Below are 24,581 nucleotides of genomic sequence, written 5' to 3' on the forward strand. Positions count from 1 at the left end.
CAAAAAACACCAGCATGCTTTGGCTGTTAGGCAGAGCTGTCCACAGCAATTCTACAGAATCTTGCCGCCATCTTGCAGAGTCACAAAAGAACATTTTTCAATGTCCACCTCAGGTCACCATTTACCTAGATGACATCCTGATAACAGGGATAACTAGTAAGAAACACTTCGGCATATAACTGCCTTTGGAAAATTATTATAGAATTTGTGTGTAGTCCTAAGAAGGAGAAAATGTGTGTGTTCCAGACCCCCCCCCCCCAAATGACTTTTGAGCTACAGAATCAACAAGACTGGGTAACACCTATTGGAAGACAAAGTGAAGGTGATCAAATGTGTCTGGACTTCTACATCTGTCCAGGAGCTTACATCATTTCTTGATCTTGTAAATTATTAAAAGTTCATACATAACCTGGCCTGTTGTAGCACCTTTGCATCAACACTTTCAAAACTAAAAGGTCAGCCTTGAAGATGATCTCAGACAAGCTCCAGCTTTCAATGAAGTAAAGAAACAGCTACCATCCTAAGGCATTAGCACACTATGATCCCAAGAAAGATTTGGTATTGGTACAGGAGGCCTTTCAAATGGCATCAGAGTGGTATTAGCTCATAAGTGGCCCAATAGAGAGGAATGATCAATGGCTTATGCATCTCAGACTTTGATAATGCAAAGCATTATTATGGCTGAAACAGCGCAGGTCAGGCAGCATCCAGGGAACAGGAGAATCGACGTTTCGGGCATAAGCCCTTCTTCAGGAATGAGGAACATTTGTCCAGCAGGCTAAGATAAAAGGTAGGGAGGAGGGACTTGGGGGAGGGGCGTCAGAAATGTGATAGGTGGAAAGAGGTCAAGGTGAGGGTGATAGGTCAGACTGGGGTGGGGGAGGAGAGGTCGGGAAGAAGATTGCAGGTTAGGAAGGCGGTGCTGAATTCGATGGATAATTAGAATTGCTGCAGGAGCACGAGATGCAATCCAAACCACCCTTGCGCCAGCAAGGAAAGGTGCAGAGCTTCACATTCGTTCACTCGCCTCCATCACAGCTTAACAAAGGACAGAGCGCGCAAGCAGTTCTGCACTTGCCGAAACCCGGGATCGAACCAGGGACCTTTAGACATTATTATGGCCAAATAGAAAAAAAAAGGACTGGCAGTCATATTTGGAGTCAGGATATTCCACTGATAGCATCATGGACAAAAGTTCATGATCATCACATCACAAACCCTTACCTGGCCTGCTTAACAGAGACAACACAATGCCACTCATAGCTTTGGGCTGCATTCAGTGAGCTCTAAGTGCTTATAATTATAAAGTTAGAATACCATCTGAGGATGAGTAGTGAACACAGATGCATTGAGCCATCTCCCATTAGCAGATACACAATTAGTGGTACCCCGACTGGAAGAATCTGTAACAGCTAACAATGAGATTCTGGACACTGCAGGATCCAGTCCTTTCCAAACTGAAAGAATTGGGGAAACCAAATGAGCCGTCACAACTTGAATTAATATCTTTGTGGACCTGGAGAGACCAGCTTATAGTAGAGGACGGCATATTGTTATGGGGAGCAAGAGTGACTGTTCTGAGCAAATGCTGCCGACAAGTATTGGCTGAAGTGACTTGATCTGATGAAGGAGCAGCACTCTGAAAGCTAGTGACTTTAAATAAATCAGTTTGACGTTTTTCAAAATGATTAGGGGTTTGGATAAAGAATGCACAACTTTTATAGATGCACCATTGAAACCATACTGTCCAGATGCACAACAGCCTCGTATGGTAACTGCTCTGCCCTGGACTGTAAGAAACTACAGAGCTGGTGTGTACAGCCCAGACCATCATAGAAGCCAACCTTCCATCCATGGACTCCAATTACACAGCTTGCAGCCATGAAAAGGATACCAGCAACAGAGACCCATTGCAGCCCAGAGATACTAAAGAGTTAATTTGCTCTACTGACCTGCAAGAAACTGAATGCCCTGGGGGTAAGGCGGTGTGTCTTTGTCTTATAGATGGAATGAGAGAGGTTTCCATGACCACTTCCTTGCCATTCAGGGATGATTTACATTTTCATCCAGAAATCAATAAGAACATTTTTGTTGGAATGTAACTACTTCCCTACAGTTACATAAAACAATTTGCAACAGATTTGACCATTAAGGACTGATTTGCATTACATTGCTTCTGGGAGGTGGGGTGGTCACTGCATTGTATCTTGAGTGGCATGTGACTATGTGGGGACGGCTGATGGTTATCTTGTGGGCAGTACTAACTGATGTTGAGAGTTTTTGTATAAAGGACAGACTATTTCCTTTGTTCAGACAGCGCTTTTGGCCACGACCCTGTAAGCTCTGCTAAAGGTTCCTCCAGAAAACCTGTACTGTGCTTAATAAATTTGGTAGCAACACACCAACACAGAAGTTGGTGGTGTGTTGCAGTTGCATCAAATGTGTAAGAACCTCAGGAGTAAAATAACTTAACACCCCACTAATCTCTTCCATCAGGCAGATACAGAAGCCTGAACACACCAGCAAGTTCAGGAACACCTTCCCAGCAATCTCCTGACTGATGAATGGACTCTCCAGCCAAATAATGCTGATTTTGCTAAGGCTGATGTCACTTAGGGCATGCCCTGTACAATGTAACCTGTATGCCTCTGCCTATAGCTTTTTGATCTGTACATTTTTGCTTATTATGCACATAAACAAAGCTTTTCACTGTACTTTGGTAGACATGACAATAAATAAAATCAGTGAAGACTTGCATCCTTCTGATTGGCAAGAAGGATTAGAGTGGACAAGAAGAAACATTTTTACCTTGGGTGTAGTGGGAATTTGGAATTTATTATCTAGTTTGGTTCAGACGCATAAACCTTCAACTCATTCAAAAAGAAGCTGTATCTGTACTTGAAGCATTAATATGCAAGGATATGGACCAGGTTCTGGAAAGTGGAAACAGAAGGGAAGAATTATTTATTCAACTGGTGGAGACATGAGCTGGCCTTTTTGTGTACTTCATTTTTTCCAAGGTTTTATGTCCAAAAACAAGCACCACACCACAAACTGGCACAAAGCATTTTATTGTAAAAGCCATGAATTCCAAAATGAATTGTTGATCAGAGCTACATGCAATAAAAGTATCATAAGCCACACTAAATAGATAAGAGATGGGATGACAGTAGTGATGATCAGCATTTTCTGATTACAAATGTGTTGCTAGCACACAATTAACTTGTTACAAAAAGGGACATACTGGCTAATCCTCCAAGAATGGCTGAGGCAAGAACAACAGCAGAGGGAGAAGTGTCTAGCTTAATGTGAACTCTGCAACAGGTACTGTATATCACTATTGAGCCTCTGCCAGTACTAACAGCACAACTTACATTTCTATGGTCCCTACATTAATCATCAGTTTATCAGTCTCCAATGATTTTGCTGCCTTTCTTGATTCACAACTAAACTAAAAACATCATTGGGTGCCCTCTACAGCTGAGGTGAGAGAATCATCCATTAGCAACTGATGATTTTTGGAAATGTATAAGTTAACACATCCTCTCTCGCAAAATAAAAAGATGAAAATCAGCATCAATCCCTACCCAGCACCAGATTTTAAACATTTAGGAGAACAATGACCATTTGTCCCAAGTTAAATAGCATTGAAGCCTAGATCCTGTTGAGATACTTACATGTAGAATCAAATATCTGGATGAGGTCTTGATGAAAACAACATGCAAAGTTAAAATTTGGCAACTAGGCCTGCATGCTAGCAGAGAAAAGCACGGTGTTAAAAAACAACTCAAGCAAGAATTAGCAAAGGTAAACTGACCCCACTTTCCCTCCCACCTCCACAAATAAACCTCTTAGTTAACCATGGATCAATTTGACCCTTCAGTATTGGATAATTCCCAATGATAAGTTTGTGTTGACTATTTGGCATGAATATTTATACAATACAAGCAGATCACAATAACAACTTCTATTCCAAGATTGGCAAATTAAAAAGATCGCAATCTGTATGGCCACAATGTTGTTGGTTCGCATTCAGTTTATGGCGTTTTAATGTACCAAGTCAATTGAAAACTATTATCTTATGGTTTAACAATTTAATGTTAAAAGTGGTATGGTATAAATGATCAGCTTTCCTTTTGACATGACAGGCACCTTAGTATTAATACTTGATCACATGCAATTTAAGATTCAGAAAGCAAAGCACAATTTTGAAAAACACTGTAGGATTAACATCAGATTAAGTTAAGTTACAGCCCAAAAGGAACAGGAGAGAAGCAAATGTGTTGCCTACAAAATGCAGATTGTAGATGGGGAAAGTAAATGTAGTGTGTTTATAACCAAGTTCTGCACATTCAATGCACAAATCTTCAAACTCTCCCAATTGTATGTGCCAAAAGCAGGAAACAAACCTGTCAAAATAAAAAAAAATTATTTTGCATCCCAATTTTGTTGTGTTACAGATAACAATATCTAACCTTTTAAAAAAACCTCAGCCATATTGCAATTCCACCTACCAAGTAATGCTTTCACTCGAGTCTCAAGAGCTCTACATCAAAGATCAAAGTAGCATTGGGTGGGATGACCCCAGGGTGGCCAGAATCCCCATAAGCATAGTCAGAAGTGCAGGTCAGTTTTGCTCTTTGTCCAACACTCATCTAAAATTGAGAAGTAACATAGGAGCATAAATCTACATTGGTTTTAAGAAACCACATTAGAAGCAGTAAAACCAAGAAGAGTTAAATATCAGTGCTCTCTATTATAATAACAAACAATGGGATGTACATAAAGGCCAAAGAGAATCTCCTGCACTGATTCTATGAAAAGCAAAAAGAAAACTACCCCAGCCTCGCTTCAGAATTGTTTTTTTCACAAACTTAACATCGAACTGGCAAAAAGCTTTCCCTCCCAGTAATGCAAATTTCTGCAAAAGAGGGTATGATGTTTAAAAATCTTAACATCTCCGGGATGCATGTGTCATAGGGCTAGAATTGTTGATAAAAGTAGAAATTTTTAGAAAAAAAATGTGAATGAGAGACAGATTTTATTCATTAAACCCAGAGTGACTGCTCATTGCATGTCTCCTTACAGCCACTAGACATGGAGGAGAAAATGAGGACTGCAGATGTTGGAGATCAGAGTCAAAAAGCGTGGTACTAGAAAGGCACAGCTGGTCAGGCAGCATCTGAGGAGTAGGAGAGTTAACATTTCGAGCATAAGCTCTTCATCAGGAACGCTTAGGGAGGGGGGTCTGAGAGAAATGGGAGGAGAAGGGTGGGGGCTGGGGAAGGTAGCTGGGAATGCAATAGGTAGATGAAGGTGGGTGATGGTGATAGGTTGGAGTGTATAGGTGGGAAGGAAGATGCACAGGTAAGACAGCTCAAGAGGGTGGTGCCAAGTTGGACAGTTGGAGGATCTGAAGGCAGCAGATGAGGAGCTCTTCCTCCAGATGTCATAGAGATATCAGTTGCTCGGATTTGGTCCCAAGGCAGAAGATGACGCCTGAAGGAAGAACACCTCATCTGCTGCCTTGGGACTCTCCAACCACATGGTATCAATGTCAATTTCACCTGTTTCCTCATCTCTCCTCCCTCCACTTTATCCCAGATACAACTGTCCAACTCAGCACCACCCTCTTGAGCTGTCTCACCTGTCCATCTTCCTTCCCACCTATCCACTCCAACCTATCACCATCACCTCCATCTTCAACAAATACTGCATTCCTAGCAACCTTCCCCCAGCCCCACCCCTCTCCCATTTATCTCTCAGCCCCTTGGCCCACCCTTCCATTCCTCATGAAGAACTTATGCTCGAAACATCAACTCTCCTGCTCCTCGGATGCTGCTTGATTGGCATGCTTTTCCAGTACCACACTTTGTGACCCAGTCACTAGACACAGATTGAATCAGATTATCAATGCTGACCAATCAGATGTTAGTTGATCTGTACCTTAAAACACATTTACTTGCTTTTGTTCCACATCCATTTACACCCCAACAGAATAATTATCACGACTTGGACAAGAATATATCTATTCATAGTGTTTTGGGGAAAGAAAAATTGCAATTTCTGCTGTCATTTGTATGAAAAATGCTTCCCACTATCACTCCTGAAATTCAGAATTTGGCCATTTAAGATCAATATCAGGGAGAAAGATCAGAAAGCAAGTCAGTTTCTCTTCATGGTTTCAAGGCAGGGTGTAGGGCGCAATAGATAGAACATTTTAATCTGTAAATAGTTTGTGTTAAGCACTTCTGCTATTAAATTAAATGCAGGAATCCCACAGAATTTCTAACAAAAGATAATTTTTAATTCCAGAGGATAACCCCTTTACAAAGCAGATTTGGGACCACCTGTTTGAACAGAATTGGGTTTTCCCTGTCATTTTTACAGCATTGTTTGAAAATAGCCACTGATAAATTCAGAACAACTACACAATGATCAATCTTGCACCTGTTAGCCAAATTTGGGTGAATTTAATCAAAACATATAGGGGTATGTCTTAATTACAAACAGTTCATTGAAAAAAATTTGACTTTAGGACAATTGCAATCTAGTGTCTAGTACTTTGAACAGGTTCTGGTACTTAAGATTAATTAGTATCTTTTAGTTCAGTATTTACAAAAACCACTGCCCTCCCTCACCAAATGCCAGCACTCTCCATTTGTGAAGAAAAAGAGTCACGGACGTTCCAGACTCCAGTGTTGTTATCATGCTGAAGAGGAGAGGGAAAAGCTAATGTTTCAGGACAATAATCTTCAACTTAAGAATACAAAAATAATTGTTGATATTTTCACACTATTGACAGCATCACAAAACTGCATTTTATACAAAAATATTGGTTTCAGGTTTGATGTTCAGTTTGAAAATTCTTTCTAAAAGGCACATATTCTTGCTGAGGTACAGTTCCTAGGCAGACAGCAGCTGTTTAGCACATCATCCAAGTGACCAGATCATATCCGAGGGCAGGCAGTGATATCAGCCAATTATGTGGGCAGAAGAGCAGACAGACTTTCATCAAGCCTGATCCTACCTTCATTCGATGCCTGCATTGTATTTTGGCAACACAGCCAGATGATTTCTCTCAGTATCTATAAATGTTTTAAACTTCCCATTAGACACAGTGAGGAGGCAGATATTTTACATTATTGCCCTGATGATGACAACGCTGAATCATGTTCCAATTTGTGTATGAATTTATACCGTGTATGAGTACAAAGTGCTGTCTAGGAGAGTAAAAAATGTGTTCGGCTTGCCTATAATCAACTAATTTTGAACAATTCAAGAGTGAAAGGATAACTAAAATGTGAGAAGCAGACAAAACAAAACAACTTTCCTCTATACCTTAGCTCAGAATTCAACAGGAAGAAAGCAGAAGACAATGCTGTTCATCTTATAATATTTTGATTTACGCAATGAAACATGCCAAAGGGCATTTTACACTTCACACCAGCATTGCAAAAAAAAAGCCACACCAAATCATATGTGCAGATATCATCCAATGACAGTCAAACATTATCACCTAAAGCTTGGTGAAAGAGGTTGTTTTAAAAAAAGGTGTCTGAAAGGATGAAAAAGTATAAAAAAGGTATAAATCTCCAATTTGGAGAATCCAGAGATCTCAGGAAAGTGTAGGACTGGAGTAAAATGCAGATTAGAAAGAGACAAGGCCATTGAGGAATGTTAAAACAAAGATAAGAATTTTAAAATCAAGATGTTGCTTGACTGGCACCAAAGTCATGAGCACAGAGACACCAGGGAAAAAGGACTTGCTGCAAGTTAAGATACAAGTTATAACCATTAACTCTTGTTGGAAAAGAGACCATGCATATATTTAGTAAAGACAAAGAAACTCTGATGTATTGCTCCACAGTGAAATTGCTCACAGCACTCACTGTGTACATTCTCTAATGAATTGTTGTTTGGGTAATCCATGGGAGAGTGGGTACAACCTCTACAAATGTAATCCCGCAAGAGTCAGAACCTTGGACAGTATGGTGGCATAAAGATAGAATTCAAATTCAGTTTTACCTGAGCTAATCCTTCGTCCCAGCCCCTGATGACCTCATTTCGACCAATTTTAAATTTAAATGGTTTAGATCGGTCCCGGGAAGAATCAAACTTTGTTCCATCCTTCAGTGATCCTGTTAGAAAATGGTAACCAGCAAAATATTGAGCGAGTCCAGTCAGTAAATTAACTGGTCAATCAAAACAACAGCAATATAACTTGGTTCAGTTAAGACAAGTGCCCTGCGCCACGTTTTTTTCTTTAATTTGTCCATCAGTTATAGCTGAAAATTTAATGCTGAAGTAGAATTTATCATAGCTGTAACCTATACAGAGAAACAGATTATCCGAATTTCGGATTATCCAAAGATCTCAAGGTCCCGACAAAAATTACAAGAAAGATGCGTTTCCAACACTGATAACATCTTTTATTTACAGTGATTAAAAGTGAACTCTGTTTACTGAAATGCTGCAGAGAACGTTCCTGGACATTGATGGGAGCCTAGACACCGTCTCCAAATGACTGACTGCCTGCCCTCTCTCTCCCCACACTTTCCCTGGAGTTCTACACAGGGGTGTACCCTAAACCCCCTTCCCCAGATAACCTCTCCAACATTGTCCTCTACATGGCAAAGGTGGGACCTGTCAAAAAGTTGTAGTAAAACATTGTGAGTGTCTGTGTGCGCGCTATTTAAATATTGTTACTGTACCAGTCTCCACCATTTCCTCTGGCAGCTCACTCCATACACGCACCACCGTTGGCATGAACGTGTTGCCCAGAGGTCCCTTTTAAATCTTTTCCCGCTCACCCCAAACCTGTGCCCACCCCGGAGAGACCTTGTCTGTTTACCTTATCCGTGCCCCTCTTATCTTTATAACTGTCAGCTGTGCAGGTTCACTGCTGGGTCACATAGCGGTGCAAGTTTATTTCTCTGTTTGATTCACTTCCCACATGGTCACTGCCTTTGCCTGTCTTCCTCTTTTTTAAAGTGCTGTTGTTTTGATCTATTTTTTCCCTCCAATATTCCAAACAGCTTATAAAACAGCAATTACTGCTCCAACACTGAAAAGACCTCAAAACAAAAGGAGCAGCTCTTTCAGCCACAGTTTATTTTTCCTGTCCTCCACCTTCGACTATCTAGAATCCACTTACAGAGCATTAGCCAGGCAGGGAGGAACCTTATGGAAGAGCTATGTAGTTAATAATATGGTTGAAATGTGTACAAACTGAGTAGATTGGGACTTCTTTCCACTGGAATTTAGCAGGTTGAGGGGTGTTCTTGGAGGTTTTAAAAGTCACGAGGGGTATAGGTAAGATGAATAGCAACGGTCTTTTTCCTAGGGTAGGTAAGCTCAAAACCAGAGGGCATATTTGTAAGTGGCCTGAGGCAATTTTTTCACACAAGTGATTAATGTGTGGAATGAACTGCCAGAGGAAGTAGTAGATACAGATACAGTTAAACATTTTAAAAGACATTGTATAGTTACATGAATAAGAAAAATTTAGAGGGATGTGAGCCAAACACAGGAAAATGTTATACTGCTTTAGTCTGGGGGAAAATGGATTGCATGGACAAGTAGGACTGAAGGGTCTGTTTCCATGCTTTATTACTGTCTTCTCTGCTTAATTTTGTCATGAATAAAGGCTTTTTTTTGGATTGGCTACTAAGTCTAGGACCAATAGTAGCAGATTTGTAAAATTGAAACAATCTTTGTAATCGAATTTTGACTGTACCTTTCTACCAGCTACCCTACTAATGGGTTTGACATTTTATGCGGAGGTTACAGAGGTTTATAAAATCATGAGTGGCATGGATAGGGTAAAAGAGACAAAGTCTTTTCCCTGGACTGAGGGAGTAGGTTTAGGATGGGAGGGGAAAGATATAAAAGGGTCCCAAAGGGCAAATTTTTCACGCAGAGGATGGTGCGTGTATAGAAGGAGGCTGGTACAATTACAACATTTAAAAGGCATCTGTATGGGTATATGAATAGGAAAGGTAGAGAGATATGGGCTAAATGCTGGCAAATGGGACTAGATCAATTTAGGATATCTGGGAGGCATGAACAAGTTGGACTGAAGGGTTTGTTTCTGTGCTGTACATCTCTATGACTAACTACAAAATTGCAAAACAGAAATCTTTATTAAGAAGGCCTCATGTCAAATCCACACTCACCTCAATCTGCTTTGAAATTTATGCCCACGCTGTGAAAACCAAGAAATTTTTTTTTAAAATCACAGCAACAGAAACAATCCACCACATTCTAAACAAAATAGACAACAAAAGGAAAAAAGTTAACTTGCCCAATATCCTGATGTTAGTAGATGAATGGTTTTAAGAAATCCAACCCATATCCTTCCTAAATCAAATCAGCTTTTTCTTAGGTGACACACTGTGTACAGCCAAACAGACGGATAAATAGAGGCAAGAACATCACCTTCTCCCACAATCAACGAAAGGACAAATCCTTACGATTTTGAAATTGGAGCATACATCTGCTCAGAACAGAACCATTATGTCATAAGGTCAGAAGTGGGGATGTTCACTGATGATTCCACATTGATCAGCACCACTTAAGAGTCCTCAGATAAGGTACAGTCCATGTCCAAATACAGCTAGACCTAGACAATATCAAAGTTTGGGCTAATAGGTGGCAAATGACATTCATGTTATACAAATTCTGGGCATCAATGCTGTCAACTGTTGGAAAGGTCATCACCAAGGCCCTCCTCAACAGTCTCCTCCCTGTGGCTGAGAAACTCCTCCTAGAGTCTCAGAGTGGCTTCGGCCATGGAATGCACAACGGAAATGATTTTCACCACGTGACAGCTACAGCAGAAATGCAGAGAAAAGAACTTATCCCATGTACACGGCCTTCTTCGACCTCACATAGGCCTGTGATGCCATCAACCAGGATGCATTATGGAGCATCCTTCTCAACTTTGGCTGCACCACAAAGTCTGTTAATATCCTTCACCTGCACCATGCCAACATGGACGTTGTGGTAATGACAAATGGCTCCACCACCAACCCTTTCTCCATACAGACAGGAGTCGAGCAGGGCTGAATCATCACCCCAAAACTTCTCAATCTACCTCACTGCAATGCTTCACCTCACAGGTGACAAGCTCCCCACTTGAGCGGAGCTACCTACAGAACCAGCAGAAAATTATACAAACTCCACCATCTTCTAGCCAAAACCAAAGTCACCCCAACCAATATCATTAAGCTGATGCTTGTGTACGTACAATATCAGAGGACAAACTCCAGACCATAAGCATGTGATAGCATGGGTCTCACCCTAAATATCTGCAAGATGAAGGCACGTTACCAGCATGACTGGCATTGTGGAGTAAACCCCAAATCATTAAGGGAGGCCTTAGAGAACACTGCCCACTTACAATACCTTTTGAGTGTTCTGTTGTCCACAGCAGTTATTAATGATATCAAGTACGGCCTCCAGTCTTTGGCTGCCTGAGGAAAAGGGTGTTTGAGATCATCATCAAATCCAATACCAAGCTCATGGCAGACAGAGCTGTGGTGGCTCTTGCCATCTTCTGTGGAGGCAATTTGGACTGTCTACAGCTGACATCTCAAGGCACTGGAACAGTTCCAGCAATGCTGCATGCGCAAGCTCCTGTGAATCCGCTGGGAAGACACGAACACATCAGGCCAACATTCCACAAATCAAGGCACAGACCACCCTTGATCAATTGACGTGCTGGGCAGCATGATTGACAAGGGACTCAGAGTCCATATGGAGCTCCGAAATGACAGGTAAGCCCCAGGCAGACAAAGCAAGCACTTCAGGGATATCCTCAAGGGCTCACTGGTGAAGTGTAACATTCCCATCAATACCTGGGAATCACTGGTCCAAGACAGTCCAAAGAGGAGCAACAGCAACCGGGAAGCCAGGCAAAAACAGCGTAAAGGGCACGCTGCCACAGTGATGCCCAACTCATTCCTTCCCATGGCCACCTTCTGCTCTAAGTATTCCAGAGTTTGCAGAAACTGCATTGCACAGCAACCTATGGACTCAGTTGAAGACAGTCTTCCTCCTCTTTTTGTAGGGCGGGGGGGGGGGGGGGGGTGCTGCCAATGAACGGTGCTGCTCAACCAATAGATAATCTAACCGTTGCAATCAATGGCATTACCATCACTTAATACCACACTAACATCCTGGGGGGTGCCACTGACAAGAAACCGAAATGAACAACTCAAATGCTGTGGCCAGAAACTAGAAATCTTGCAGCAATAACTCACCTCCTGGCTTTCCAGAACCTGTTCAATTTTTACAGGCACAATTCAGGACTGCAACAGAATCCTACCCAATTGCCTGAGTGACTGCAGCTCTCAATCAAGAAGCTTGGCTCCAGGCAGGAAAAAGCAGCCCACTCGATTGTATGTGGATGCAGTGCTTAACATTCCCTCTATCACTTAGTAGCATTTGCTGTTTGTATTTAATTACATTTTTGATTTTTGGGTATTTCATTTTCATTGATCCTTCCTCACATCTTTGCCATATATCTATTTTTCTGATTATCTGAATTGTTAATGCTAGGGACATTTTTCTACAGTAGACATGCGCAGTAAATACCATTTGTCAGTTGTTCACTGTCGAGCATCATTCAGATTAACATCAATTTGTACTGGATTTCCATTGATCCCGGGGCGGCACGGTGGCACAGTGGTTAGCGCTGCTGCCTCACAGCGCCAGAGACCTGGGTTCAATCCCCGCCTCAGGCGACTGACTGTGTGGAGTTTGCACGTTCTCCCAGTGTCTGCGTGGGTTTCCTCCGGGTGCTCCGGTTTCCTCCCACAGTCCAAAGATGTGCAGGTCAGGTGAATTGGCCATGCTAAATTGCCCGTAGTGTTAGGTAAGGGGTAAATGTAGGGGTATGGGTGGGTTGCGCTTCGGCGGGTCGGTATGGACTTGTTGGGCCGAAGGGCCTGTTTCCACACTGTAAGTAATCTAATCTAATCTAATCTAATCAAACAACAGAAACTGCAAAAATGTGAAATGTTCCAGTTCTAAGGAATCATTGTATAAGATTTTGATTTGTTGCAACAAATCTATTGAGAAAATAGAGAAACAGAAAAGCAGAGTAAACTTTAGATATGGAAAGAGAGATAAAACGTTAAAAAAATCAGCAACTTTTTCCAGTCACACCCTGAGGAAGTAACAAAAGTTATACGATCCTGTGACGAAAAGGAAATCAAGTTCTGGTATCAGGAAAAAGAACAAAATGACCCTTTCTCAGGATATCAAATGATCAAAGGAAATCATGTCACATGGGCTCCATCCTTCTAACCGCAAAATGGTTGTCCAGTTTCAGAAATGTTTAAGTAATATTCTGCAGAGTCCTAAATGGACCAATTAACCTGAATTTCAGACACTTTGAATGTCAGTGTTGCTTTTCTAAAAGTAATATTCAAATGGTGCATGTATAGGACTTGGTGTCTTGTCTGAACTGGGAGATTTCCTGGTTCAAAAGTTTACTTCAACAAAAAGTGGTAACATTTCTCAAAGAGGAAACAAAAAACAAACTGCTTGAATCAGTAACAAAACCATTAGCATTTTAGCAGCTGAAACGTCACAACTGTAGGCAAGATAACCATGGCAGCATTTAATTTGTGCAGGATTAGGGTCTGATATCTGATATCCACATTTCTTACCCATCTCTGAGCTTGCTCTGTCAGCTTCTAACATTTATTGCAGCTGACACTAAGAAACAGCTGTCAATTCACAAATCTGACTATGTCGCAATCTAAGCAAAAACAATACTCTAAAAATGAATTGATTTGGAGTTCCAATTAAAGACTTTATTTAGCAATCTGTTTTTTGCCTTTCAGATTGCTAACAGAACTACTGCACTTATCATGCCCTGTTACGCTTCAAAGAGAGCAGAATGTACAATTATTTGTACATAGACTACATTAAGCAATGGAACTTTATAACAAATGGTGGCCTTTCAGCAAGTGTTTTGGATCCCAAAACAGATTCATTCACTCAGTCCATATTCCCATACGCATTCAACTTTTTTCTTAACACACTTTGAAGAGATACTATGGATTTCAGAACATAGTTATAGAGTCAGAGAGATGTACAGCATGGAAACAGACCCTTCAGCCCAACCCGTCCATGCCGAACACATATCCCAACCCAATCTAGTCCCACCTACCAGCGCCCGGCCCATATCCCTCCAAACCCTTCCTATTCATATACCCATCCAAATGCCTCTTAAATGTTGCAATTGCACCAGCCTCCACATCCTCTGGCAGCTCATTCCATACATGTATCACCTTCTGCGTGAAAAAGTTGTCCCTAAGGTCTCTTTTATATCTTTCCCCTCTCACCCTAAACATATGCCCTCTAGTTCTGGACTCTCCGACCTCAGGGAAAAGACTTTGTCTGTTTATCCTATCCATGCCCATCATAATTTTGTAAACCTCGATAAGGTCAACCCTCAGCCTCCGACGCTCCAGGGAAAACAGCCCCAGCCTGTTCAGCCTCTCCCTGTAGCTCAGATACTCCAACCCTGGCAACATCCTTGTAAATCTTTTCTGAACCCTTTCAAGTTTCACAACATCTTTCCAATAGGAAGGAGACCAGAATTGCACGCAATATTCCAATAGCGGCCTAACCAATGTCCTGTACAGCCGCAACATGACCTCCCAACTTCTGTACTCAATACTCTGACCAATAAAGGAAAGCATACCAAAATCCTTCTTCACTATCCTATCTACCTGCGACTCCACTTTCAAGGAGCTATGAACCTGCACTCCAAGGTTTTTGTTCAGCAACACTCCTAGGACCTTACCATTAAGTGTATAAGTCCTGCTAAGATTTGCTTTCCCAAAATGCAGCACTTCACATTTATCTGAATTAAACTCCATCTGCTACTTCTCAGCCCATTGGCCCATCTGGTCCAGATCCTGTTGTAATCTAAAGTAACCCTCTTCACTGTCCACTACACCTCCAATTTTGGTGTCATCTGCAAACTTACAACTGTACCTCTTATGCTCACATCCAAATCATTTATGTAAATGACAAAGTGTAGAGGGCCCAGCACCGATCCTTGTGGCACTCCACTGGTCACAGGCCTCCAGTCTGAAAAACAACCCTCCACCACCACCCTCTATTCTGCCTTTGAGCCAGTTCTGTATCCAAATGGCTAGTTCTCCCTGTATTCCATGAGATCTAAGCTTGCTAATCAGTCTCCCATGGGGAACCTTCTCGAACATCTTACTGAAGTCCATATAGATCACATCTACTACTCTTCCCTTATCAATCCTCTTTGTTACTTCATCAAAAAATCAATCAAGTTTGTGAGACATGATTTCCCACGCATAAAGCCATGTTGACTATCCCGAATCAGTCCTTGCCTTTCCAAATACATGTCCATCCTGTCCCTCAGGATTCCCTCCAACAACTTGCCCACCACCGAGGTCAGGCTCACCGGTCTATAGTTCCCTGGCTGGTCTTTACCACCCTTCTTAAACAGTGGCACCACATTTGCCAACCTCCAGTCTTCCAGCACCTCACCTGTGACCATCGATGATACAAATATCTCAGCAAGAGGTTCAGCAATCACTTCTCTAGCTTCCCACAGAGTTCTTGGGTAGACCTGATCAGCTCCTGGGGATTTATCCACCTTTAACCATTTCAAGACATCCAGCACTTCCTCCTCTGTAATCTGGACATGTTGCAAGATGTCACCATCTATTTCCCTACAGTCTATATCTTCAATATCCTTTTCCACAGTAAATACTGATGCAAAATACTCATTTAGTATCTCCCCCATTTTCTGTGGCTCCACACAAAGGCCGCCTTGCTGATCTTTGAGGGGCCCTATTCTTTCCCTAGTTACCCTTTTGTCCTTAATATATTTGTAAAACCCTTTTGGATTCTCCTTAATTCTATTTGCCAAAGCTATCTCATGTCCCCTTTTTGCCCTCCTGATTTCCCTCTTAAGTATCCTCCTACTTTCTTCATACACTTCTAAGGATTCACTCGATCTATCTTGTCTGTACCCGACATATGCTTCCTTCTTTTTCTTAACCAAATCCTCAATTTCTTTAGTCATCCAGCATTCCCTATAGCTACCAACCTTCCCTTTCACCCTGACAGGAATATACTTTCTCTGGATTCTTGCTATCTCATTTCTGAAGGCTTCCCATTTTCTAGCCGTCCCTTTACCTGCAAACATCTGCCTCCAATCAGCTTTTGAAAGTTCTTGCCTAATACCGTCAAAATTGGCCTTTCTCCAACTTAGAACTTCAACTTTTAGATCTGGTCTATCCTTTTCCATCACTATTTTAAAACGAATAGAATTATGGTCGCTGGCCCCAAAGTGCTCTCTCACTGACACCTCAGTCACCTGCCCTGCCTTATTTCCCAAGAGTAGGTCAAGTTTTGCACCTTCTCTAGTAGGTACATCCACATACTGAATCAGAAAATTGCCTTGTACACACTTAACAAATTCCTCTCCATCTAAACCTTTAACACTGTGGCAGTCCCAGTCGATGTTTGGAAAGTTAAAATCCCCTACCATAACTACCCTATTATTCTTACAGATAGCTGAGATCTCCTTACAAGTTTCTCAGTTTCCCTCTGACTATTGGGGGATCTAGAATACAAACCCAATAAGGTGATCATCCCTTTCTTATTTCTCAGTTCCACCCAAATAACTTCCCTTGATGTATTTCCAGGAATATCCTCCCTTAGCACAGCTGTAATGCTATCCCTTATCAAAAATGCTACTCCCTCTCCTGTTTTGCCTCCCTTTCTATCCTTCCTGTAGCATTTGTATCCTGGAACATTCAGCTGCCAGTCCTGCCCATCCCGGAGCCATATTTCCGTAATTGCCATGATATCCCAGTCCCATGTTCCTAACCATGCCCCAAGTTCATCCGCCTTCCCTGTTAGGCCCCTTGCGTTGAAATAAATGCAGTTTAATTTATTAGTCCTACCTTGTCCTGCCTGCCTTGACTGTTTGACCCACTTTTGTTCTCAGCTGTACCCGTCTCAGATCGATCTCTTTCCTCACTATCTCCTTGGGTCCCACCCCCCCCACCTTGCTAGTTTGAATCCTCCCGAGCAGTTCTAGCAAATTTCCCTGCCAGTATATTAGTCCCCTTCCAATTTAGGTGCAATCCGTCCTTCCTGTACAGGTCATTTCTACCCCAAAAGAGATTCCAATGATCCAAAAATGTGAATCCCTCTCCCATACACCAGCTCCTCAGCCATGCATTCATCTGCTCTATCCTCCTATTCCTGCCCTCACTAGCTCGTAGCACTGGGAGTAATCCAGATATTACTACCCTTGAGGACCTCCTTTTTAAATTTCTGCCTAACTCTCTAATCTCCCTTCAGAGTCTCAACCTTTTCCCTTCCAATGTCGTTGGTTCCAATGTGGACAATGACCTCCTGCTGGCCCCTCTCCCCCGTGAGAACATTCTGCACCCCCTCTGAGACATCCTTGATCCTGGCACCAGGAAAACAACACATCATTCGGCTTTTTCTCTGCTGGCCACAGAAACGTCTGTCTGTACCCCGGACTACAAAATCCCCTAACACAATTGATCTCTTGGAAGCCAACGTAGCCCTCGTTGCATTAGAACCATTCTCAATACCAGAAACTTGGCTGTTCATGCTACGTTCCCCTGAGAATCCATCATCCCCTACATTTTCCAAAAAAATTGGAATAAATATAATTCTGAAATACTTGACAGGGTAAACTTCTGAATGTTGTTTCTCCTGGCTAGGGAATCTAGAACACCGAGCACGCCCTCAGGATAAGAGCTGACCATTTAAGGCTGAGGTGAGGACAGCTTTTCCAGAGAAACAGCAGAAGGATCCTCGAGATCCCTTTGTCAGCTCAAAGCCAGCCTCTCCAACCTGCTGCAGGATAACGTACCCAGGCTCCACACAATTACTGGGATAGGCTGACTATCCCAAACCAGGAATCTACTCAGCTGTCAACCCAACCTTCGGCTGCTCTAAGGATTAGGTCATAACCCAGCTTTACAGTGCTCACCAAGTCCTAATCTCATGTGCAGTATATCACTCAAACCCACACAGGCAACCATAACAGCTGAGCCTCTTCCAAACAATGACCCTCTCCAACAGCCCAACCCTCCCCAGAGACCCACTTCCACAGGGGGGGGGGGGGGCAACCCTCTCTCATCGGAAAGATCATAGACCCTTTAAGTCTGTTCTGCCATTCAGTACATATCATGGCTGATCTCAAGCTTCCTTTCCACTCTCTTGCTTCTCCCCAGACCAAATTAGTGAGGGATCAAAATTCTGGTCTGTACCAGTTTAAAACTATTCATTGATGGAAACTCAACCCTCTAGGTAGAGAAGGATAAAGTTCAGTTCCAAAAAAAAAAGCCTCTTATGCTCCGGTATTTTAGATTCCCTGATTATCATTCACTTTACCCGTTCTGAATCTTGAATAGTTCAATTACATTACATCTTACGCTTCGATACTCCAGAGAATTTAAAGCCAGCTTGTTCAGCCTATCATACAGCAACCCCTTTATCCCAGTGACAAGTGTAGTGAACCTTCACTGTATTACCTCCTATGCAGGTATACTGTTTCATTAGTATGACATCCAAAATTGCTGACACTACTGTAGGTGTGGTTTTACCAAAAGACATTCCTGTACAATTTTAACAAGGATTCCTTATCCCTGCACATCATTCCACTTGGAATCAAAGCCAACATGATCCCTCAGCAGTGATCCACACTCAGCACCATCCTCAGGCCTCTAGACTACTTCCAAAAGAGAAAATGCTGGAAAATCTCAGGTCTGGCAGCATCTGTAAGGAGAGAAAAAAGCTGACGTTTCGAGTCCAACTGACTCTGTCAAAGCTTTTCCAGCATTTTCTCTTTTGGTTTCAGGTTCCAGCATCCGCAGTAATTTGCTTTTTTCCTCGAGACTACTAATCTCCCAAGAAGAATCCATACTCTTACAACCCCCATCCGCAGGATCTACTCACAGTCCTATTCCCCCCCGAATCTGGAATCCATTCTTGCATCCCCACTTGTAACCCTTTCACCAAAGATTCAAAATCTTAACGCCTTTAGATTCCCCGTTTACAATAACTCCACACCAACACCACCCCCCCAACTCTTGCAATACTCTTCACAGGGATCGTTATTGCAGCAGTTCCTCCTCACGGAGATCCTTTCCCCCACCAGATCCCTCGCCGACAGCACTACCCTCCTGCTCGCCGACAGGGGTCTATTCCCCAGCCCAACCCGCCCCCTCCGCGGTAGGGACTCACAACACCTCCAGCAGGCTGTGGGGGTGGGGGTTAAGGATCCACATTCCCAGGCCCTGTAAGGATCACCCCTCTCTGAGGGGCCGCGGGGACCCACCTTCATGCACCACCTCTGTCCCTCACCACCCACACAACCACGGCCCCGCGCCGAATTCCGCTATCTCTCGGCTCGGAGCCCATTCTTCGACTCACCTGTGTAATGAACAACGCAGGTCTGCCCGGTCTTGGGGAAGGTTTGCCCTAAGAGAGAAAAGCGTTGATTACATTCGGCCACTGCTGCATTACAAACAACAGCCCAACCGCGAACCTCCACCCCACCCCCCGAAACGGAGGAGACCAGGTCTCTCATTCACACCCCTGTCCGGGATAAAGTAGTCACCACTTGAGGTGATAGAGCGTTAATTGCTCGGTACTGCATACCATCTCCGGGGGTGATAGTCTCCACTTGCACTCCCATGGCTCCCCTCAACAACGAACCTGACGATCGCCTTCTTCTTCCTCTCTCCCAACCTCACAGACCACCCGACAAAAGGGCAGAGCGCTCAGTCTCCAATACGAATCGATCAGAGCCCTGTTACTAACCAACTTTCACCAATCATAAATCAAGAGTGACCGCTGGCGCCTAATATGGGCAAGGAGTGGGCGGGACCCCGTTTCACCAATCACCCGGATGAAGAGCCGTTAGACGGAGCTTTCGAATCTGATTGGTTGGCCGTGCCGTGCCGGTGTAGTAGCCTCCTTTGGAATATTCTGGAAGCCGGAGGCGAGATCTACCGTTCGTTAGTGAATTATAACAGATTTAGAGTCTGTGTTACAACTGCCCTTTAGTTCGAGATATCTCCAATCGATGAGGCTTTGATTTTTTTTTGTTGAAGTAAGGCAGGTAAAGTGAAGGATAGAAACATGAAATAATAAGATGGTGAAATATAGAGTTGCGGGTGCTGGAGGATTAAAGAAACAAACCTGAGAAAAAAAACAAGAGTCCTGTAAGGGGAACCTGACAGCATCTGTGGAGAGAAAACAGTTAACATTGGAGTCTAGTGACCTATTCGAAAACTAGAATGCTGCGGAAACTCGGCAGCATCTTGAGAGAGAGAGACATTAATGATTTGATTGGTAGCATGATTTGGAGCTTAAAAATGAGTTGAAACATATCCTGATTAAAGTGAGGGGGAAATTGGCTAAGTGGCTTGAAGTTGTTGCTTCAGAATTGCGTTTGACTTTACTGATGTATGAATGCCCTCAACAGTGAAGCCCAATGCGAATTAGAGGAGTTTGAAATTGGGCGGTTTAGATCTTTCTGCACTCAACATTGTGTGCAACCATCTTTTGATATGTTTGCTTCTTACTATTACTATTACGTGTTAACTTTAATATACATTCATGCTCTAAAAATGTACAAGCTAGAAATTGTATGTTTATCTTTTGTACAAAATGTGGAAATGCATTTCTCCAAATATCCCTACATTTATAAATATATAATTAAAACGCACAATATCGAGTTATAGTCCATTAGGTTTATTTGGATGTACTCCCTTTCAGAATGCTGCTCCATCAGATAACGAGTGGGGCAGGGTCATAAGACTCAATTCATAGCAAAGGATCAGTGCAGTTAAAATGATATTGAACAAATTTTGATTGCTGTTAAGTCTTTCATCTTTAGAATGGGTTGCAGGTATCAGTTCATCAATAATAAGTCCCAGACCTTTAAGTCACATTCAAGATAAGTTAGTTCTGGGATTTACATATTAATGAACTGAAACCCACAACCCATTCTAAAAGATGAAAGACAATAGACATTAGGTGCAGGAGTAGGCCATTCTGCCCTTCGAGCCTGCACCACCATTCAGTATGATCATGCTCAATCAGTATCCTGTTCCTGCCTTATCTCCATAACCCTTGATTCCACTATCCTTGAGAGCTCTATCCAACTCTTTCTTAAACGAATCCAGAGACTGGGCCTCCACTGCCTTCTGGGGCAGAGCGTTCCGCACAGCCACCACTCTCTGGGTGAAGAAGTTTCTCCTCATCTCTGTCCTAAATGGTCTACCCCGTATTTTTAAGCTGTGTCCTCTGGTTCGGGACTCACCCATCAGCGGAAACATGCTTACTGCCTCCAGAGTGTCCAATCCTTTAATAATCTTATACGTCTCCATCAGATCCCCTCTCAGTCTTCTAAACTCAAGGGTATACAGGGAGAAAGTGAGGACTGCAGATGCTGGAGATCAGAGCTGAAAATGTGTTGCTGGAAAAACGCAGCAGGTCAGGCAGCATCCAAGGAACAGGAGAATCGATGTTTCGGGCATAAGCCCTTCTTCAGGAATGGGGAAAGTTTGTCCAGCAGGCTAAGATAAAAGGTAGGGAGGAGGGACTAGAGGGAGGGGCGTCGGAAATGTGATAGGTGGAAAGAGGTCAAGGTGAGGGTGATAGGTCAGACTGGGGTGGGGGCGGAGAGGTCGGGAAGAAGATTGCAGGTTAGGAAGGCGGTGCTGAATTCGATGGATTTGACTGAGACAGGGTGGGGGGAGGGGAAATGAGGAAACTGGTGAAATCCGAGTTCATCCCTTGTGGTTGGAGGGTTCCTAGGTGGAAGATGAGGCGTTCTTCCTCCAACCGTCGTTTTGTTGTGGTCTGACAATGGAGGAGTCCAAAGACCTGCATATCCTTGGTGGAGTGGGAGGGGGAATTGAAATGTTGAGCTACAGGGTGGTTGGGTTGGTTGGTCCGGGTGTCCCAGAGGTGTTCTCTGAAGCGCTCCGCAAGTAGCCGGCCTGTCTCCCCAATATAGAGGAGGCCACATCGGGTGCAGAGGATGCAATAGATATGTGTGGAGGTGCAGGTGAATCTGTGGCGGATATGGAAGTTTCCTTTGGGGTCTTGGAGGGAGGTCCTTCTTCAAGGACCGCAATTTCCCCCCCCGACGTGGTCGACGATGCCCTCCACCGCATCTCTTCCACTTCCCGCTCCTCCGCCCTTGAGCCCCGCCCCTCCAACCGCCACCAAGACAGAATCCCACTGGTCCTCACCTACCACCCGACCAATCTCCACGTACAGCGCATCATCCGCCGTCATTTCCGCTACCTCCAAACGGACCCCACCACCAAGGATATATTTCCCTCCCCTCCCCTATCAGCATTCCGTAAAAACCACTCCCTCCGTGACTCCCTCGTCAGATCCACACCCCCCACCAACCCAACCTCCACTCCCGGCACCTTCCCCTGCAACCGCAGGAGGTGCAAGACTTGCGCCCACACCTCCCCCCTCACCTCCCTCCAAGGCCCCAAAGGAAACTTCCATATCCGCCACAGATTCACCTGCACCTCCACACACATCATCTATTGCATCCTCTGCACCCGATGTGGCCTCCTCTATATTGGGGAGACAGGCCGGCTACTTGCGGAGCGCTTCAGAGAACACCTCTGGGACACCCGGACCAACCAACCCAACCACCCTGTAGCTCAACATTTCAATTCCCCCTCCCACTCCACCAAGGATATGCAGGTCTTTGGATTCCTCCATCGTCAGACCACAACAAAACGACAGTTGGAGGAAGAGCGCCTCATCTTCCGCCTAGGAACACTCCAACCACAAGGGATGAACTCGGATTTCACCAGTTTCCTCATTTCCCCTCCCCCCACCCTGTCTCAGTCAAATCCATCGAATTCAGTACCACCTTCCTAACCTGCAATCTTCTTCCCGACCTCTCCGCCCCCACCCCAGTCTGACCTATCACCCTCACCTTGACCTCTTTCCACCTATCACATTTCCGACGCCCCTCCCCCTAGTCCCTCCTCCCTACCTTTTATCTTAGCCTGCTGGACAAACTTTCCCCATTCCTGAAGAAGGACTTATGTCCGAAACGTCGATTCTCCTGTTCCCTGGATGTTGCCTGACCTGCTGCGCTTTTCCAGCAACACATTTCCAGCTTTCAACATAAGATAGTCCCACTATTCCAGGAATTGATCTCGCGAACCCATGCTGCACTCCTTCAATAGCCAGAATGTCTTTCCTCAAATTTGGAGACCAGAACTGCACACAATATTCCAGGTGCGGTCTCACCAGGGCCCTTTACAGCTGCAGAAGAACCTCTTTGCTTCTATACTCAATCCCTCTTGTTATGAAGGCCAGCATGCTATTAGCTTTCTTCACTACCTGCTGTACCTGCATGCTTGCCTTCATTGACTGGTGTACAAGAACACCCAGATCTCTTTGTACTGCCCCTTTACCTAACTTCACTCCATTTAGGTAGTAATCTGCCTTCCTGTTCTTGCCACCAAAGTGGATAATCATACATTTGTCCACATTAAACTGCATCTGCCATGCATCGGTCCACTCACCTAACTTGTCCAGGTCACCCTGTAATCTCCTAACATCCTCCTCACATTTCACCCTGCCACCCAGCTTTGTATCATCAGCAAATTTGCTAATGTTACTATTAATACCATCTTCTATTTCATTAATATATATTATAAAAAGCTGTGGTCCCAGCACTGATCCCTACGGTACCCCACTGGTCATCGCCTGCCATTCCGAAAGGGAGCCTTTTATCACTGCTCTTTGTTTCCTGTCAGCCAACCAATTTTCAATCCAAGTCAGTACTTGTCCCCAATACCATGCGCCCTAATTTTGCTCACTAACCTCCTATGTGGGACTTTATCAAAGGCTTTCTGAAAGTCCAGGTACACTACATCCACTGGATCTCCCTTGTCCAGCTTCAGAGTTACCTCCTCAAAAAATTCCAGAAGATTAGTCAAGCATGATTTCCCCTTCATAAATCCATGCTGACTCTGACCTATCCTGTTACTGCTATCCAGATGTGTCGTAATTTCATCCTTTATAATTGATAGACTTAATAGCAGTCTGGGTTTGTTCACTATATCATTTTAATTGCATGACACTGTGATCTTTTGCTATAAATTCTGTGTCTTATGATCCTGCCCAACTAGTTACCTGATGAAGGAGCAATGTTCTGAAAGCTAGTACTTGCAAATAAACCTGTTGGACTATAAGCTGGTGTTGTGCTTTTTAACTTTGTCCACCCCAGTCCAACTTCACATCATTCTTAAAAATAATTCATGCACTATTATTTACAACTGTAATTTACCTATAAACCATCTAATGATCTATTAAGAAAATTACCACTCGAGCAGAAAATATGTTCTGCTCTGTCAGATTAGTCAGTTTAAAGTTAATTGTAGGGAAGCTTCCTAAACCACTTAGCTTGTTTAGAATTAATAGTCATATGGAAATGGTGGGTTCACTAGGAAGAATCAGCATGGAATTCT

At 43.4% G+C, this 24,581-nt stretch overlaps 1 protein-coding gene across 1 annotated transcript; it reads right to left on the reverse strand.

The window, feature by feature from the left end:
• Window positions 1-3,055: 3,055 nt before the first annotated feature.
• On the reverse strand, window positions 3,056-19,825 carry LOC122560304 (peptidyl-prolyl cis-trans isomerase FKBP1A-like). The gene is made up of 5 exons (XM_043710881.2): window positions 19,717-19,825; window positions 19,489-19,536; window positions 8,029-8,141; window positions 4,515-4,655; window positions 3,056-4,409 (listed from the first exon to the last, which is right to left on the reverse strand). The coding sequence occupies exons 1-4, from the start codon at window positions 19,751-19,753 to the stop codon at window positions 4,527-4,529; spliced, it is 327 nt and encodes a 108-aa protein (XP_043566816.1). The 5' UTR covers window positions 19,754-19,825; the 3' UTR covers window positions 3,056-4,409; window positions 4,515-4,526.
• Between the last annotated feature and the right edge of the window lie 4,756 nt (window positions 19,826-24,581).

Source organism: Chiloscyllium plagiosum, unplaced genomic scaffold (genome assembly GCF_037043375.1).
Source record: "Chiloscyllium plagiosum isolate Xiang-an unplaced genomic scaffold, Cpla_swu_hap1 HiC_scaffold_15, whole genome shotgun sequence".
Taxonomy (NCBI): Eukaryota; Metazoa; Chordata; class Chondrichthyes; order Orectolobiformes; family Hemiscylliidae; genus Chiloscyllium; species Chiloscyllium plagiosum.